At 52.6% G+C, this 16,956-nt stretch overlaps 1 protein-coding gene across 1 annotated transcript; it reads right to left on the bottom strand.

Moving 5' to 3' along the window:
• Positions 1–2,086: 2,086 nt before the first annotated feature.
• On the bottom strand, positions 2,087–8,258 carry PFDN4 (prefoldin subunit 4). Its single transcript, XM_054698348.1, has 4 exons — positions 6,327–8,258; positions 4,651–4,758; positions 3,971–4,111; positions 2,087–2,504 (listed from the first exon to the last, which is right to left on the bottom strand). The coding sequence occupies exons 1-4, from the start codon at positions 6,408–6,410 to the stop codon at positions 2,373–2,375; spliced, it is 465 nt and encodes a 154-aa protein (XP_054554323.1). The 5' UTR covers positions 6,411–8,258; the 3' UTR covers positions 2,087–2,372.
• Between the last annotated feature and the right edge of the window lie 8,698 nt (positions 8,259–16,956).

The following is a 16,956-nucleotide window of genomic DNA, read 5'->3' as shown; positions in this document are numbered from 1 at the left end:
CTCAGGATGAATCTGGCCTGTGCTTTGAACCAAGTCACCTTTGGCTTCCCCTCCCCCTTCACCATCATGTCTCCAGTTAAGACCTATGCCTCTCTCCTCTTCAAGTCTTAGCTTATTTTTCTTTCTTTTGTTCCGCCACCTGGCTCCGCTCACCAAGCAAAAGCTGTAACATCTGGTACCCCTGCCTCCATCTCTGTCAGAGATGTTTGTCAAACTCACCTAACAACTGCCGCAGGAGCTTAAAACACGGTTGCAAATGTGTGTCACTAGAATCCAAACCCTTTAGAGACCGCACCCCCACCCCTCGGCTCCCAGCTCTCAAAATCCTCTCCAATGGCCTCTCCTCCCGGTTAGTCCTGATTCTGACTAGAGGCTTAAGGCCTGGACAAGGGTAGTGGTGTTGCAGAGAGGAGAGGTATTGAAAAATTAAAGACTGCAGCACACAGGCAGCTCATTAACAGCCCAGTGCGTCTGCAAGAGCAAATTCTGTGCTGCCTGGTTCCTGTCAGGCCAAGATGTGGCCGATTTCCCACCCGCTAAACTGGCAGCCTGAGGGTCAAATTTGTACAAATCTTTCATCTGGCTTGCATTGCTTAAAAACAAAAACACTGTCTAAAAAGTTATTATACATAAAAACCAGGATCATTATGGTAAAAAAAAAAAAACAAAAACACAGCTGGTGACAAATCCAGGTGAAAATATCTACGTGACAACTAACAGGTCGAGTTGAGCGCAAGGTGCTTCTTCACTTTGCCCGATGAATGTATAATTAATAACAGGCTGGTGGACACCTTAGAAATGAAGTAAAATGGGGATCAAACACTTCTGGGACCCTAGAACTTCAAAGGTAAATTAAGAGAAACAAGGTATAAAGTGGGGAATGAAGGGCGCACCTCCCTGCTCCACTCTTGTGTTCTGTGTTAGGCAACTGCTAAGTGTGCACAGTTAAGCCCCAGCTATGTAATTCCGCTTCCAGCACAAACAGGTGAGCCGTCTCGGGCATTTCTACATGCTGAACTCCAGCCACCCCTCGGCCCGCAGGTGCATTCCCCCTCCAGACCTGCCCGTCCAGGACGCGCCGGGAGACCCGCCTGCAGGACAAACTCTGGATCCCGGTTGGGATGGCCCATGGGGGCCACCAGCTGGATTTGGAGGGAAAATGGCATCCACCCCAGATGAAGGCAGCCCTTCCGGAGGACCCCCAGGGGTGGCCGCTCCCCTGACCGCCACCCCTTCATCTCAGCTCACACCCGAGGGTGTGATCTGCTGCACGCCCCGAGTCTCCGTCTCCAGCTGAACACTAAATGCATGAGGGGGAAAACCCTCGTCAACCTCATTTTCTGGAACTTCAACATCACTATTTGGAAAAATTTGGCAACTTGAAGTCTGCCTATATGTTACGAAGAATTTTAGAATTCTATCTTCTATCTTGAAGGCTGAATTGTTTCGAAACACTTAACCAAAAAAAGGGTTTCATTGCAAAGGTGACAGTGACATTTTCTGCATAACGGCGGGTATTAGCCCCGTGATGAGGCTCCTCTTCCCGGCGCGCCTCCCGCACCCTGGCCAGCAGCGCCATCTGCTGGGGCTGCACAGCCAGGCCCGCCCGGCCGAGGCAGGCCGCTGGGGAGGCCAGAGGGACAACTGCGGGTCAACAGGGTCTTTAAGAAAAAAGCTTTATTTTAAAGTAAATAGCCTGGCGGCTTCCCCATCATTCTCAAAGCAGACCCCAATTAATTGCAAAGCACTGAACAAACCTTCTTTCCACAGCGCCACTGCGGGATTCTAGGGCGCGCCCTCGCTCAGCCTCGCCCGAGGTCACCCCGAGTGTCACCCCGCTCCTTCGCCGCAGCCAGGGAGCTGCCCTCTGCGGGAGACACGCGGGCTCCGTGTTTACACAGGCCGCCATACGCAGGGAAAGAAAACAGACACCTGCTTTCCACGGTGTGCGGCAGTTTCAGTGTGAACCCAGAAACAGGCGAGGCGGCCTGGCTCCTTCTGCAGCGCTGGCACCACCGCCCAGGCAGCCCCCCAGGCGCACCCCCACCCCACGCGACCTCCAGGTCCTCAGAAACGGGACGCAACGTCTTCTAAATGACAGCATGGAAACGCGGAGGATTGCTGAACCGATTTTAATAACATGACATAAAGCCCCTGCCCTTGAGTAACTGTGACGCAAAATACACAAGGAACACTGTCTTTTAAAAAATACAAAATAAATAAGCAGGATGTCAAAATAGGCAAGTTTCCATTAAATAAAATGAGTTTTTTAAAAAGAAAGTTTACTTTCCATATCATTTGAAGAAGGGAAATTATCATTTTAAACAATATTCAAGTTTACTAAACAAATTTAAAAAGTATTAAAAAAATGTTTAACTTTCATCAGCTTCAAGGTTTATGTTGCTCCCAAATTTTGCATATAACTGAACTTTCAAATCTGCTAACACCCGCTGAATTGATTCCACTCTGGATTCTAAGGCGTCAATTTCTTCTTGCAAATTTTTCTGGGGAAAAAAAAAGTTTAAATTAATGTATTCAATTGGATGATTTCTGAGCATCTGTGACTGAAATAACATTTGGGAGAATTTTAGGTCAAGTAGTTTCTAAACTTGGACGGGGAGCAAAATTACACTAATAAATATATCTAAACCAAAGTGAGAATGTGAGCACTTTTAATTCATGGCCTGTATGTGCTTATCACCGAATACATCAACCTTATTTTCTCTATTTGTGCTGACTTAAAAAATATTATATAAAGAAAATCCTTACAGACAATATTCCAATAAAAAAAGAACCACACAGGGGCCTTCCCTGGTGGTGCAGCAGTTGAGCGCTGGGTTGCGAAGCTGCCCGCAGCCTCTGCAGCACCAGTTCGATCCCCGGCCACTGGGTGAGGGTCCCACATGGCGCGCAGACCTCTCCTGCCACCCGCTGCTCCCCTCAGCAGTGTACTTCGTCAGTCTGCCTGTTCTGCTCTCCGCTCTGACCCTGGTGAATTCTCTTGCCCTCCTGCGCTTCTGAGTGTACCCAGTGCTTGTATAAATAAATAAATCTTAAAAATAAAAATAAACAACAACCACACAAACACATCTGGAGAACATTCATCACAGGCCTGTCTTCTGACAGTTCTCCCAACTTCCCACAAAAATAACTATGAAGCAGAAGAAATTCACAGTGCCACCAATAATTAAGAAAAACAATTTATCATCACGAAAACCGGGCAGGGCTCTTCCCTAACTCCAGGCCCTGAGCAGCGGCGGAGGGTGGAGGGCAGGGCTGTACCCACACGAAAGGCACGAAAGAAGTTCCTTCTGGCTAGGCTCGAAAACAGGCTTTTTCTAACATGACAAAGAAAATATGACACCACCCAAATGGCACACCCACCAGTACCCAGGAAAAAAACAGTCCTGAGAAAGTTATTCCGTTGGCAATCCGGGCTGCCTTCACAGAGCCGGGCCAGCATGCCGGGTCGCCCGGGAACTTGCAGAAACTCTGGGGCACCGCGCAGGCCTTGAATTTGAAATTCTTGGGCTAAGGCCCATTGATCTGAATTTCTAAGAACCCTGTAGGTGACATGTGCTCAAAGTTCGAGAACCACGGGTATAAAGACAAGAAAAAAGAGCTAAGCTGTAGAGCTACTAAAGAGGAGATGAAATGTCTATACCCAGAAAACTCAGGAGTAGAATTACAACACACGAGGAAATTATTTTATAGCCACAAAATTCCATCACAATCACACTTTTCTTAACCCCCACAAGGCCCCCCCGACCTCGCCACACGGCCATTCTCCTACAGCGGGATGGATGGACCTACCCCTAGTCGCCGTTAGGGTTCAGCCAAGTCCGGCTTGCCCAGGACCGTGTGAGAACCCACTACACGTGACCTAGCGACATATAACTACACATCCTTGTAACGACACAAATCCTAACTTGAGAGTGAGAGCTCAGCCTCCCGGGAGGACTGGAGGTACCTTTGCTTCTTCTAACATGTCTTGTGTTTCTTCTTGAGAATGACTAATGAACACATCGCCGATTTGATAAGGTATCATTAGGCAGTCGTCATCCGCAAGCATGATGTCCTCACAGGCATCTTCTAAATTCTGTAGTTGTTTCTAGAAAGGCAAAAGTCACCAGCCATGAGAAGTGTCTTTGACACAGGTAAAGGAAAAACCCCTTTTAATTTGGAGACAACAACATTCTGAGGGGCCCGTCACAAAGGCGTCGTCCCACTAACATAAGAACTGCAGACATTTCATCAGGATGCGCTCAGGAGTTGGTAACAAAACACAGCAAACGTGTTTCTCAGCCTGGTTTGACGGTAGCAAAGGATGACTTAAATGCCACTGATCAAATGTACTTGAACCTCATCCCAGGAGAGTTGTGGGGGACTGGGCTCTGATATGGGGTGGGGGAGCCTAGGCTTCTGAGTCTGAGAGGTCACTTCTAGCGACAACAGCAGTTCTGTCCCAGCCACACCCTCGGAGACGGGCTTCTGGGACCTGCTCCCGGAACCTTAGCCCAGACTTGCGCCCTCACTCTGTAATTACCTCACATCCCTTCAAAATGTCTTTCTTCTTAAACTAACTAGTGTGGGTTATGTCGCTGGCAACAACAGGACGAGAGAGAGACAAGAGGTGCACGTTTTCCATACCTTTTTTACGTCTATTTCTTCCTTTAGCTCTGTGATTCTACTTGTGTTCCGGGCAAATTTGTTTATCTTTTGCTGGTCTTCAAAAGTAACATTGACATCTTCTGCAGCCTGGAAAAAAAAGATGTAAAATTGTTGTGGAATTAATTTCGGTGGGGAGGTTACAGGTTAGCTTTTTAGGTAACTCTGAAATAAACTATCTGCCGTTGTGTAGTGGAAAAGCACGAGAAGAGAAAATCTCAAACAGGCCATATTTTTTGCTACATGAGATTAATTTTTTTTCATAAATCTATAATCTTCTTATAATCTATGGAATAATGCCTGAGCTAATAAAACATTTCAAATATACACAGTCAAGAGTAAGTCCTGAATCAAGCCAGCCAACTTCTAGCCTACAACAGATCTCTCAGCAGCATCAAACACTATCAAATCAACCCAGGAACCAAGAGCGACGTGGTCCATAATACTGGCGACGTTTCCTGCCACGTTATACTCAGCGAGTTACACTTGCTTAAGCCACCGGAAGTGTGACAGCTTCTAGAGCCTGTTGACACGTCTTAATTATGAGTAAGGCGCAGCTTACTATAACATAACAAAAACTAAGGTTTACAAATATTTAACGTGATTAAATTTGCAAATAAAGCCAGAGTGCCTGGATGCCATAAAGCATGAAATCACAGCAGGAACAGCTAACACTTGCTGATGTCTTATGTGTGCCAAGAGCTCAGTGCTTTATCATCTCTACTCTCTTTCACTCACTCTTGGTAAACAGGCTCGTCAATACTAGTTTGCAGATGGAGAAAGTGGCACAGAGAGTTTAAGTAATGTGCCCAAGGCCACACAGCCAGGAAGAGGAGCTTGCGATTTCAACCCAAGCAGTCGGGCTCCGGAGTCCCAAGAGGTCCAAAAGTTGTTGGAAATTAAATGCCAAAGTGCGTGTGTGTTTGGGGGGGGGGGGGTGTATGTGTGTGTGTGTGTGTGTGTGTGTGTGTGTGTGCGTGTGTTTTGGGGGGGCATACACGTAAGGGAGACTCAGCAGGATGTCCTTAACTTTCAACTGATTCCCAAGGGGGCCTACATACAAAGAAACTGAAAAGTAAACACCAGGCTCTCCTTCGAGTCTCCCCTCACGTGAAAAACAGCACGAGAGGCCTTGTCTACAGCGGCAGGAGAAAGGATCGACTCTTCAGGGGTTCCTTCAGGGGTCCTGGCCGGCAGTAGCCACACACCCACCACAGGCACCACCCGGCTGTCACCTGTACGCCTGGCCAACGACGTGGCTTCACACCCTTTCTTCCCCACAGGCGGAGAGGCGCCACAGGCCGAGACCCCAGCCTCCCCTGGCCCGGCCCCCATCAGCCCCTGGACAGCTTCACAGGCATCAGGCCCGGCCACAGGGGACTGAGGATAACCTGAAAATGCCCTTTTGTGGATTAAAGGGTGTGATTTTGGTAAGAAAGCTGGAAACACTGAGTGACACCCCAGAAACCAGGGGGCAGGTGACTCGGCGTTCGGTTACACTGTCTCCGGCAGTCCCTTAGCTAATGGGGAACAGAACTCTAGACCTCTGCCTGCCCGCAGAACTTCAAAAGCGAGCCCCTGGCAGCCTAAATGTCCTTAAGGGAGCGTCTGTCACTGAGGCTTCGCCAGGAACTCGACAGCCCTCGGCAGAGGCTCACCTGCCTGAGGCTCAACCACGGTCTCTGCCTTGAATCTGAACCAACAGTCTCTAAGAAGCAGAGAGGTTGCAAGCCACTCTCCATCTCCCCAGAGCAGCTTTTCCTGGGGCAGCCCCCCAGGTGGTGGCACCACCCTGCTCCTGGACGCTGGGGTTCACTTCCTGGTGGCTTTCTGGCTGGGGCTACGGTTAAGGTTGCACGTCGGCTGGAGCGTGGCCCCCAGAGACCCGCCGTCTACTACAGAAGCAAGATGTCAGCACCTCTGGGGCTGCGGCAGTGGCTCCTGTTACTCTCACAGCTCTAGAAGAGCCTTTCTCTAGCCGAAGCTGCACTTTGGCAGGGAGGAAGTAGTTCTTAACCGGCAGGCTAGGAACTGAGAGGTTCATTTAGCCCTGGAATTGTCCTCGTGGAGTACATGTGCACTCTTCTGGAAAGGTCTATAGCTTCCACTGGATTCTTTACAGAACCACATGCCCGGAGGTGAGCAAGGCAGCTCTGAGGGCAGCCTGCGGCAGTTGGCTGGTGCTCGCCGAGGACTGGACTGGAGAGGAAGCCAGGACTGGAGAGGAAGGAGCGGCTTTGCAGGATCAGATCCCGCAGCACAGAGGGGGAGCTAGCAAGAATGGGCTCAAATCCCAGTGAACAGGAGCCCCAGCAGATGAGTCCATCCTCCAGTCACCCCAGGTTTGCCACCTGCAAAACAAGGATGCAGAACCCCACCTGGCGGGGTGATAAAATGAGCACCCAGCTGAATGCCTGGGGATGGAGTCACCTTTCAATAAATGACAGCAAGAGCTTCCTCTCCTGAGTAATGTTCACCAAAAATCACGACACAGGCTCACCTAGAAGGGAGTTCTGCTCATCGAAAAGCAACAGGACGGCAGACTCCAGATGGAACTGGAATTCCTGGCCCCTAATGGCCCCATTTCCTGAGAATTACTAACATCTCAGGTGATAATGGGAAGCACCTGACCCCAGAACCAGAAGCCTCACAGCCCACACTGAGTTTGGGGACGACCAGCAGAACCCAGGCTGACAGTTGGGTCCCTCATTGTTCCAAAAGCCAGAGAAGGGAACTGGCCATTTTCATTCTGCTTTTATTTTTTGTTTCTTAACGGTATCCACCAAGTCTCCACCGCATAATTTTTTTTGTGTATTTTTCTCCACTTCCCATTCCTAGTATTCATTTAACAATTATCTAGTATTTTCCACGTGAAAACACTTCCCAGGAAGAGGACCATATGCTGAACCTTGGGAATGCAGGCAAGTTACATTCTGGAGGCGCAAGTAAGTAAAAAGCAAGCAGAACACGAGAATCTAGATCTGTAGTGGTGGAAGGAGCTCAGTGCTGAAGGCATAGGGGGGATGAGGAGGGAGGAGCGGTGAGAGATGGCATCTCCGAGGAGGGGACACCTCTACTCAGGATGACCCGAAATAAACAGTCCCCCTCAAGGCCAACAACCAAAGCAGAACTTTGGAGATTAGAGGATCGAATATCTCACTAAACATTCTCCCCAGAAAAGCTGTGACCAATTGCAGGTATGACATGTTATAAACATCCATTAAACTCAAAGGACCCCCAAGTTACTCCCATTTACTGGTACCCCACATTTCCTCCTAGGCGGGCAGAGGGGGAACATGGGCCTGCAGCTGCCCTACAGGAACTGCTGACTGCACCGCAGCTTCCACCGGAGGACGCGGCGTTTACCATGCATATAGGCAGATAAAGAAGAAAGAACACCCTGACTGTTCTCTGACCATCGAGGGGCCAGGGCTCAACCTCTAGGCCTGATTCTCTGCTCTCCTGGCTTTCCCTTCAATAGAGGCTGTCCAGTCTGGGCGGGAGGTGCTCCCTCTCTGGATGTCTCTCTCCCTTTCCAACTTTCTCTTCCTCTTTGTTCTCAAACAGGCCTCATGCCAGCCTTCACTTCATGCCCACCTCTGTCACGGATCCTCCCAGGGCTGCACTGTCATCTGTCAAAGCGGGTGGGCCACAAAGACCGTCCCACACAGAGGGTCCAATTTAAATACAAAAGAGAGGCCAGGTGCACCTCACAGATTCATAGATTCTCTGAATCCATGGCCCTAAACCCCACTCCGCTACTCAAGAATGTGTGGATGACAGACCCAGACAGACAGCACCGTGGCTGGCAGGAGGCTTCCCCACCTCCACTCTCCCACCTTGGGCCCAGGGAGAGAGCCAGGCCCCCTGTGCAAGGAGATGGTGGCTTAAAGGATGCACGAGGGGAGAGTAAGAAAGCAGAAGCTGCACGTGCTCAGGTGGCCTTCGAAGTGGAGTGAAAGTAAACAAGCCCAGCACCAGGAAGGCGAATCCCTGCAAGGGGCGGCACCGGGGGAGTAAACACGCAGGCCCTGGGGCGCGAATGCCCCAGGAGCATTTAAACCCTGGCCTCGCGGGTTTCAGTTTCCTCTTCTGTAAAGCAAGGATGGAAAACACTATCTCCCTTAAAAGGAAGATAAAATTAAAACAACGTGCACAGTGTGCTTGGCACACAGTAATCATCGGGGGTCATCACATCTTCACCCCTCGCCGCTGCGTTTTCCTCCACCGAGACCTCCCCAAGGGTAACAGGGTGGTCCCCAGGAAAGGGGGAGGTTGCGGGGTTTGGGCTGCCCCTAACACTAGCACGTGGGGTGCAGGGCGGCTGCGCGGGCCCCGCAGGGCGAGGTGCGCCCGGGCACCGGCTGAGTCACCTGGGGGACACCGTCCTGGGGGTCTAAGTTCCCCCATCGGTAGAGTGGGGAGCTCCCCAGCTGCTCCCTAAGCTCTTGGGAGGCTGTGAGATGAGGAGGCGTGGGGCGCTGGCCGGTTTCTGACCTCAGGACCTCAGGCTCGGCCTCGCGGGCGCCGGGCGGGCCGCGCCGATGGGGAGTGTGCGGGGGTCGGGCCGGGTCTGTGGGGTCCGGGCCGCGCCGCCCCCCGCCCCGTGTGACCTTGGGCGGTGACTCCCCCTCTCTGGCCTCCGGCGCCCACCTGCGCAGGGCGGGCCCGCAGCGCCCACGCTGGCGCCGAGGGGGGCGGGAGGAGACGCCCCGGGAGGCCCCTGACGACCCGCCGCGGCCGCGGGGCCTCTGAGGCGCGCCGCCCCGAAGTCCCGGCCCGGGCCGTGGGGTCCCCCGGGCCCCCCGCGGCACCGCGAACGGCGGCCCAGAGCCACCCGAGGCCCCGGCCCGGCGCCCGGGGGACGCCTCGGACCCAGCGCCGCCAGGCCTCACGGCCGGGCCGCCCTCCGCGCCCGGGACCCGCCCGCCCGCGCCCCGGCCCCGGCCCCGGCCCCGGCCCCGGCCCCGCCCCGGCCCGCGCCGCTCACCGCCTTCTTCATGGTGGCCGCCATCTTGGGACTGCACCAGGGCGCGGGCGGGGGGCGCGGCGGCGCCTGGTCCCCGCGGCCCGCGCGAGCCCCGCCGGCCCAGGACGCCCGCGCGGCGCCGCCCGAGCCCCGCCCGAGCGCCCCGCCTTCCCCCCGCGGCGCTCGGGGGCCGGGGCGCCCCACGTGCGGGGCTCGGGGAGGAGGCGCCCCCCGCAGCACTTGGTACCGGCCAATTAAAGGGCCAGGCGCGTCCCGGCGCCGACCGGAGCGCGCGGCAGCGGCTGCAGGGCGGCCCCGCGGGCGGCAGGGGGCGCTCTGCGCGGGGCGGGGCTCGCGGGCTCCCCCAGCGCGGGGGGAGGGGAGCTGGTACCCGCAGGGAGCTGCACTTATGAACCCCGCAAACTCAGAGCATCCTAGAAGAGCATGCCTGTGACTTCATCTCTTCAACGATGACCCTGAGCCCAGCTGTGCACGCGGACGCTTGTGCCTCCCGGTTCCTTCATTGTGGGTTCAGGAGCCCCCTGGACTCTTAAAAATGATGGAGGGCCTCAAAGAACTTGTTTCTCCACGCGATAGCTGAGACACAGGGCAAGCTAGGAATTAGGCAGTTTTAGGGACACTGCAGGAGGGGACCTCGGAGAATTGAGGAAGGCTTCAGAGATAAGGGCAGCAAGAGGAGTGTAACCAATTCCACTAGGAAAAACACACATCCCAGGACCCAGGACAACATTGTTAACGCTGGTCCTGGTTTCCTTCAGGTGGTAAAGGGAGGCAGAGACTGGAGAAATGGAGAGTGGTTTAATTTATGGACACATTAGAAGGGCAGCTGTTTAACTTCAATGCAGGGATGCCCATCCGGAGGACTGGGCCATAAAGATAAAGATGCAACAAATGGGGAAAGAGAAAGCTGTTAGATAAGGAATGTGAAGATCCCGCACTCAGGAGCAAATTAAGGGAGACAGCAGAGAACTAACCCATCACAAAGAGCCTGGTGGAGCTTTAGAATAATGAGGGAAGAAGGTCTATATTCCCTGAGACACGTCTCCACTTTGGCTTCCTTGCCCTCCCAGGCCTGGTTCCCTGGCCTGGGAGTCCCACTTTATTTCTGCTCTTTTTCTCCTCAATAAACTTTTTCTTTCTCTAAACAAACCTGCCTCTTCTCGTTTGCTTGCCTGAGCGTCTGCGAAGTTCCTGCTGCGGCTTCGTGAGACACCAACCCGTGGGGGTCTAGTGGCCGGGGCTCAGCGCTGCCCCTGCAGCCTGGGATCTGTTCCTGGCTGGGAGACTAGGCCTGACAATTCCGGTATCATAGCCATTGAGATTTACTGTAATTGAAATTAAAGCTGGGAAATTTAAAAGCGTGTTTATTTATTAATATATTTAAAATAGCACATGCCTACTGGCAACATCTTAAAAGTATTTTTTCCAAGATGAAAAATAGAATAGAATAGCATCATTTTGTTATAGGACAGGGAGAGGGGCAGCCCAAACCCCGCAAACCTGCCTATTCTAAATGGGTTCTGCCATCCGCCGCATCAACACAAAACATAGGAGACTTTAAGGGGAAGGAACTTTAATAAAACTAGGAAACAATACAGGTAAGGCAAAGAGTCTAGTTTCTAGTTTCTAGTCTAGTTTCTAAATGAAGCACCCAGAGTTACCCGTCCCCTTGTGGGTAAAAGTCCATCCAAATGGGATTGGCCCAGAGCAAGGCCCCAAAGCCTGCCATGAGTCTAAAGCACCTTCCAGTGGGGACCCACAGCAAAGGGTCAGAAACAATCAGACAAGCCCAGAAGGAAAAGAGCAAAATCAACATCAAGATAAAAGCTGCCATTGTCACCTCCCCACGGGTCTCACCCACATCTGTGTCACCCCGTCCACGACCAAAAGACAAGCGCAGTTTCTTCACGTGTCTCTAGGCTCCATGCGCCTCCTCCAGGTCTCCTGGCTCCATCCTGCTTCCTTCCTCAGTCTCTTCTGCAGCTTCTCCTCTTCCTGCTCAGCTCCACCCTCCCTTGGGAGGGGCAGGGAACCTCCCCCTTTCCTGGGGACCACCCTGTTACAGTTTTACAATCTTGCAACTCTCTTTAATGTCTGGCGTCATGGAAGGGTAGATTCTCCTATCTGCCGCATTCATCTCTTGTGAATTGTTCAGTTATTATGTATGAGCCAAATCTGTCCCATGTCGTTATGTGCTTGCAAAAGGAGGGCCCTGGTGCCTCCCCTGCACAGCTCTCTGGGACCACAAGGGTCCTGAAAAGCTCACAGAGGTGCAAGGGTCCCCGTTTGAGAGCTGCTGTAAATAATAAGGGGGAACCTTCTCAGAGCCCCAATTTCCTCTTTGGTGAAATTGTTATAGGGCTACCCCGATACAAAACGGGGTGCCTGACTGTGGGTCCTCACCCGCGCGCTTGAAAGGACTTATCAATGCTCTACTGCAGGCACACGTGAAAGGTTCATAAAAGGTTTATTTACAAGGGAAGGGGAAATGAGGAAATGTACAGCTCAGGGAGAAAAGTGGGAGACAAAAGTTTAAATGCGTCCTACCCGATCCGCCGATCTGGAAACCCAAATGGCACTCAGAGCTGGCCGCAAGCCAGGAGCCATGAAGCCAGGAGGCGAGCGACAGAGCGAGCCCACCCAAGGCCCACGTGTTTGGTTTTTTATACCAACCTGGCTGCTGAACTCCACCCTGAGGTCCCAGCCACCTTCACTTTGGTGGTGACGGGATTTGTCTTTCCCAGTGTCCTGATGGCTTTGGTCTGGAGTGGGAGTGGCATCCACAAAGCCTGTATGGGATTAGCTCAGGACATCCTTTCCCCCTAACAAAATGAGGGTAATGGGACCTTTCTAGCTTCCTCTGCTTTCTCTGCCAAAGCACTCAGCTCTCTGAGGCCCTGCCTGTGCTGGCAGGTTCTGGGCTCCAGACACCAAGCCCTTTGTTTTAGGATTTCACAGTGTGTAGCTCATAGGTACTCCATACACATCTGTTGAGTGAAAGTGAGTGGTCTCAGGGTTAAATATCTGCGATGGAAGCTTTGAGTAGAAAATTTGGGGGGCCTCCCTGGTGGCACAAGGGGTTGAGTACAGCACTGTGAAGCAGTCCGCAGCCTCTGCAGCAGGAATTTGATCCCCTGGCCAGCCAGGAAGCAACCCACATGGTGCAGCAGACCTCTCCTGCCTCCCCGCTGCTCCCCTCAGCAGTGTATTTCAGTCAATCTGCCTGTTCTGTTCCCCGCTCTGTCTCTAGTGAATCCTCTCCCCCCCCCAGCCCCCCACACCTCTGGCCTGCACCCCAACTCTTTTGTGCATAAATAAATCTTTTTAAAAAAAAGAAAATTTGGGAAGGTAGCATCACATGACCAGAAATTGGAGGTGGGAGACAGATGATCAACATCACCATGCAATTAGCAAATAGAAATGAAGAATCCTCAGGCCCAGCTGGAAATGAGATGTGGGGCAAGTCAGGCATTCCAAAGGGCTGTTAGAGAAAACACCCTACGGCCAGGCCCAGAGGTGGGGATATATGGAGATTGAGGACCATTAGAGAGAGCCAGTGGTCCTTTCAAATCAACCAGGTCACACCCTAGAAGTAATCTGAAAATAGATAACAATCCTACAAAGAAATGAACCCTCCCAAAAAGAACAGGTCTCTCCAGGTCTCTCCGTACAGTCTCTGCAGGGGGGGAGGCCCCCCTCCCGCCCATCTTGACTGTGCAGGTGCTTTTCACAGAACTTTTTCCTCTGCAAAGCAGTAAAGGCAGCTCTTTCTGCGTGCTTGTGTCTGTGCAAGCGTATTTTCCTTCTTTTTTAAATGTAATAAACTTGCCTTTTGGAAAAAACCAAGACTCTACCTTGTGGGGACACTTGCTATGTGCAGGCTAAAGGGGAGCTCTGGTGAGCATTTTCTTGGCGGGAACCCCAGGCCCCTGCTCATCGAACCCCACACTTTTTCAAAAGGACATCACTTTTGGGCCTCCCCGGTGGCGCAGCGGTTGAGCGCTGGGTTGTGAAGCTGCCCGCAGCCTCTGCAGCGCCAGTTCGATCTCCGGTTGCTCCCCGGCCACCAGAGGAGGGTCCCGCATGGCGCGCAGACCTCTCCTGCAGCCCGCTGCTCCCCTCAGCAGTGTGCTTCGTCAGTCTGCCTGTTCTGTTCCCGGCTCTGGCTCTGGTGAATTCTCTCACCCTCCCGCACTTCTGACTGTACCCAGTGCTTGTATAAACAAAACAAACAAACAAACAAATAAATAAATAATTTAAAAAAAAAAAAGGACATCACTTTTGCAGGGTTTGGCCACTCCCTGATTAACCTGAGAAAACACATGTTAGAGGAAGATTAAAAGGGGCGCTGTAAACAGTGGCGGGAAGACAGAAAAGTCCAGAATCATTGCAAACCGGGCCTCAGACAAGTTGTAACAGGGTGGTCCCCAGGAAAGGGGGAGGTTCCCTGCCCCTCCCAAGGGAGGGTGGAGCTGAGCAGGAAGAGGAGAAGCTGCAGAAGAGACTGAGGAAGGAAGCAGGATGGAGCCAGGAGCCCTGGAGGAGGCACATGGAGCCTAGAGACACGTGAAGAAACTGCGCTTGTCCTTTGGTCGTGGACTGGGTGACACACATGTGGGTGAGACCCGTGGGGAGGTGACAGTGGCAGCTTTTATCTTGATGTTGATTTTGCTCTTTTCCCTCCGGGCTTGTCCGGTTGTTTGTGACCCTTTTCTGTGGGTCCCCACTGGAAGATGCTTTAGACTTGTGGCAGGCTTTGGGGCCTTGCTCTGGGCCAATCCCATTTGGATGGACTTTTACCCACAAGGGGACGGGTAACTCTGGGTGCTTCATTTAGAAACTAGACTCTTTGCCTTACCTGTGTTGTTTCCTAGTTTTATTAAAGTTCCTTCCCCTTAAAGTCTCCTATGTTTTGTGTTGATGCGGCGGATGGCAGAACCCATTTAGAATAGGCAGGTTTGCGGGGTTTGGGCTGCCCCTCTCCCTGTCCTATAACAAAGTGAGGCACTGAGGTAGAGAACAGACTGAAGTGGTGTCCGGGAGGCCTCTCAAGGCAGCATTAAGCTGGCAGAGAGAGGGAGGCCATGTGGGAAGAGGAGAGGAGGAGGCTGCAGGCAGGGGTCCAGTGCAGAGGGCCTGGCAGGGGATCCAGGGGACTGGAATCTACTAGAAAATGGTGGAAAGGGCAGACAGAGTATTACAGGGTGGAGCCAGGGAGCAAGGCACAGACCAGATCTGGGCTTTTTAGATCATGCTGAGACCAAAGGAAATGACAGGGACCGTGCCGAACCACGTTTATTGAAAATGACTGGGCTGCCAGGTGAGGACCTTGGGTGCCTGGATTTGGTGGGGGGGGTGAAGGGGGGGCAGGCGGGGTTGGGGTGATTAGATTGTGGGCTCTTAAAGTAACAAGGGGAAGGGGTGAGAGAGGCACCTCTGCAGATCTTTGGGCTATATGGGACCTCAAACCTTCATCTGGGTGACTCTTCCCCTTTCATGCTGATGACATGACCTGCTGCTCGTGGCCCCTGCCTTTCACCTGACCACATTTGCTGCACTGTCAACACAGCACTGACAAGCAGGAGTCAAGGAGCAGGCTGCAGGGTGCGGGATGCTGCTGAAAGAGCAAGATCCCGGCCTCTTTATTCGCAGAATAATCATGCAGCATCAGGTGAGTGAGGAAGGAGGACAAAGAGAAAAGGGAGGGGTGAGCCTAGGAAAGGTGCTCTGCTCTGCCACCTCTGGTGTGGGCGAGTCTGCTCCCCAGGCACTTCTCATCTGCCTGATGACTTGGTATTGTAATTGAGATCAAGCCCTAATACCAGGCCCTGGTTCTAATCTTATCAGCAAGGCTTTCCTCTGATCAGCTTCTGGGGTCCCTTGTCAGGCATAGGTCCTTGACCCCCAAGGTGTTCCCCATCCTACCTCATGATGTGTAAGTGGGGAGTACATTTATGGATCTGTCATCAGCCCCCCAGGGGTTCCCGGTCTTACCTCGAGATGCACGCCCTTCCAGAGTGATCAAGCTTTCTGCTCTTGGTTGATTGGAGAGGCACCTTGTAAGGTTTGGCTCCTGTGACTGACTGACCCGGCAGTTCTGACCTGTGCAGGAATGCAGAACTGCAGGTGACAAAAAATGGTGGTCATACAGGCCGCTCAGGATTAGCAGACCCACACACCATCTAGTCATCCTCAGAACTCCGTGCCTCTCCATCAGAGGAGCTTTCCCTGAACACCCACTGCCTGTCTCCTCTGTTGTTTTGGGAGCAACAAGGGAAACAGGCCAGGCCCTTCTCACCTCTGTAGGCACCGTCCCCACAGGGGAGCAGGTTCTTAAACACCAGCCCACGGATGCACGTGCCTGCGGGAGTGTTGGGAACGCGCTGTGGACGGAGCCACTCAGGGACCAGAAGGGGCAAGAGTCCACACCGTCTCCTCACTCCTTTCGGGGGGCTGTATGTGGAACCCAGTGCACCGCACTGTGAGCTCCTGTGGGCTCCTTGCCTGAGACGCACCTTCTTCACCAGGTGGCGCTGTGACCCCAGTGTCCGGCCTTCTTGGCTCAGGCATTGTCCACATCCTGGCGAGGGCACGCTGCAGGGCTGCTCAGAATCAAGGAAACCTGGGGCCCAAATATAATCATTCTGTGGGTTTGAGGTCTTCAATTTTTTTAAAGATTTATTTATTTATGCATGCAAGAGCTGGGGTACAGGCCAGAGGTGCAGGGGGTGAGAGGACTCACCAGAGACAGAGTGGGGAGCAGAACAGGCAAATTGACTGAAATCCACTGCTGAGGGGAGCAGCGGGGAGACAGGAGAGGTCTGCTGTGCCATGTGGGCAGCTCCCTGGCCGGCTGGGGATAGAACTCATGCTGCAGAGGCTGTGGACTGCTTCATAGTGCTGAGACTTAACCCCTGCACCACCAGGGAGGCCCCTGAATTCTGTAATTTTTATCAGCAAAAACATAATGGTTTTCAAAGACCTTCAAGGACTACATTACCAATGTGCCTTGTTTTTAGACCTTTATGTAAAATAAAAGTATGGACTTACCTGTTTACTTGAAGGGCACGAACAGGTGATGTTGAGGGGAGCCGGGGCAGCAGTCACAGCCCACCTCCCAATGAAAATACACACGCCCAGCGTGATTCAGTCGGGAGGGGGTTTACACAGGACCCAGGCACCTGGATTTCACCAGGCAAGCTCTTCACATAGATGCGCTGTTCACGGAAGACCTGTTTTACTGTGAAGTGGGCATATTTTTAAAAATTGTAACATTTGGGGTGGGGGGGCCCTGGTGG

Source organism: Talpa occidentalis, unplaced genomic scaffold, assembly GCF_014898055.3.
Source record: "Talpa occidentalis isolate TD23 unplaced genomic scaffold, MPIMG_talOcc4v2.1 talOcc4.10, whole genome shotgun sequence".
NCBI classification, from domain to species: Eukaryota; Metazoa; Chordata; class Mammalia; order Eulipotyphla; family Talpidae; genus Talpa; species Talpa occidentalis.
Note: the sequence above shows the minus strand (reverse complement) of the source record. Positions and strands in the feature narration are given on the sequence as shown.

What these genes read in the sequence shown, in the direction of transcription:
- PFDN4 (XM_054698348.1), bottom strand. Translation starts at nt 6,410, where the DNA reads ATGGAGAGTGGCTTGCAACCTCTCTGCTTCTTAGAGACTGTTGGTTCA. An exon ending in CGTGGTTGAGCCTCAGGCAG is followed by an intron (nt 4,759 to 6,326) that starts GTGAGCCTCTGC and finishes TTTTTTTTCCAG; the next exon opens with GCTGCAGAAGATGTCAATGT. An exon ending in AAGAAATAGACGTAAAAAAG is followed by an intron (nt 4,112 to 4,650) that starts GTATGGAAAACG and finishes TTGCCTTTCTAG; the next exon opens with AAACAACTACAGAATTTAGA.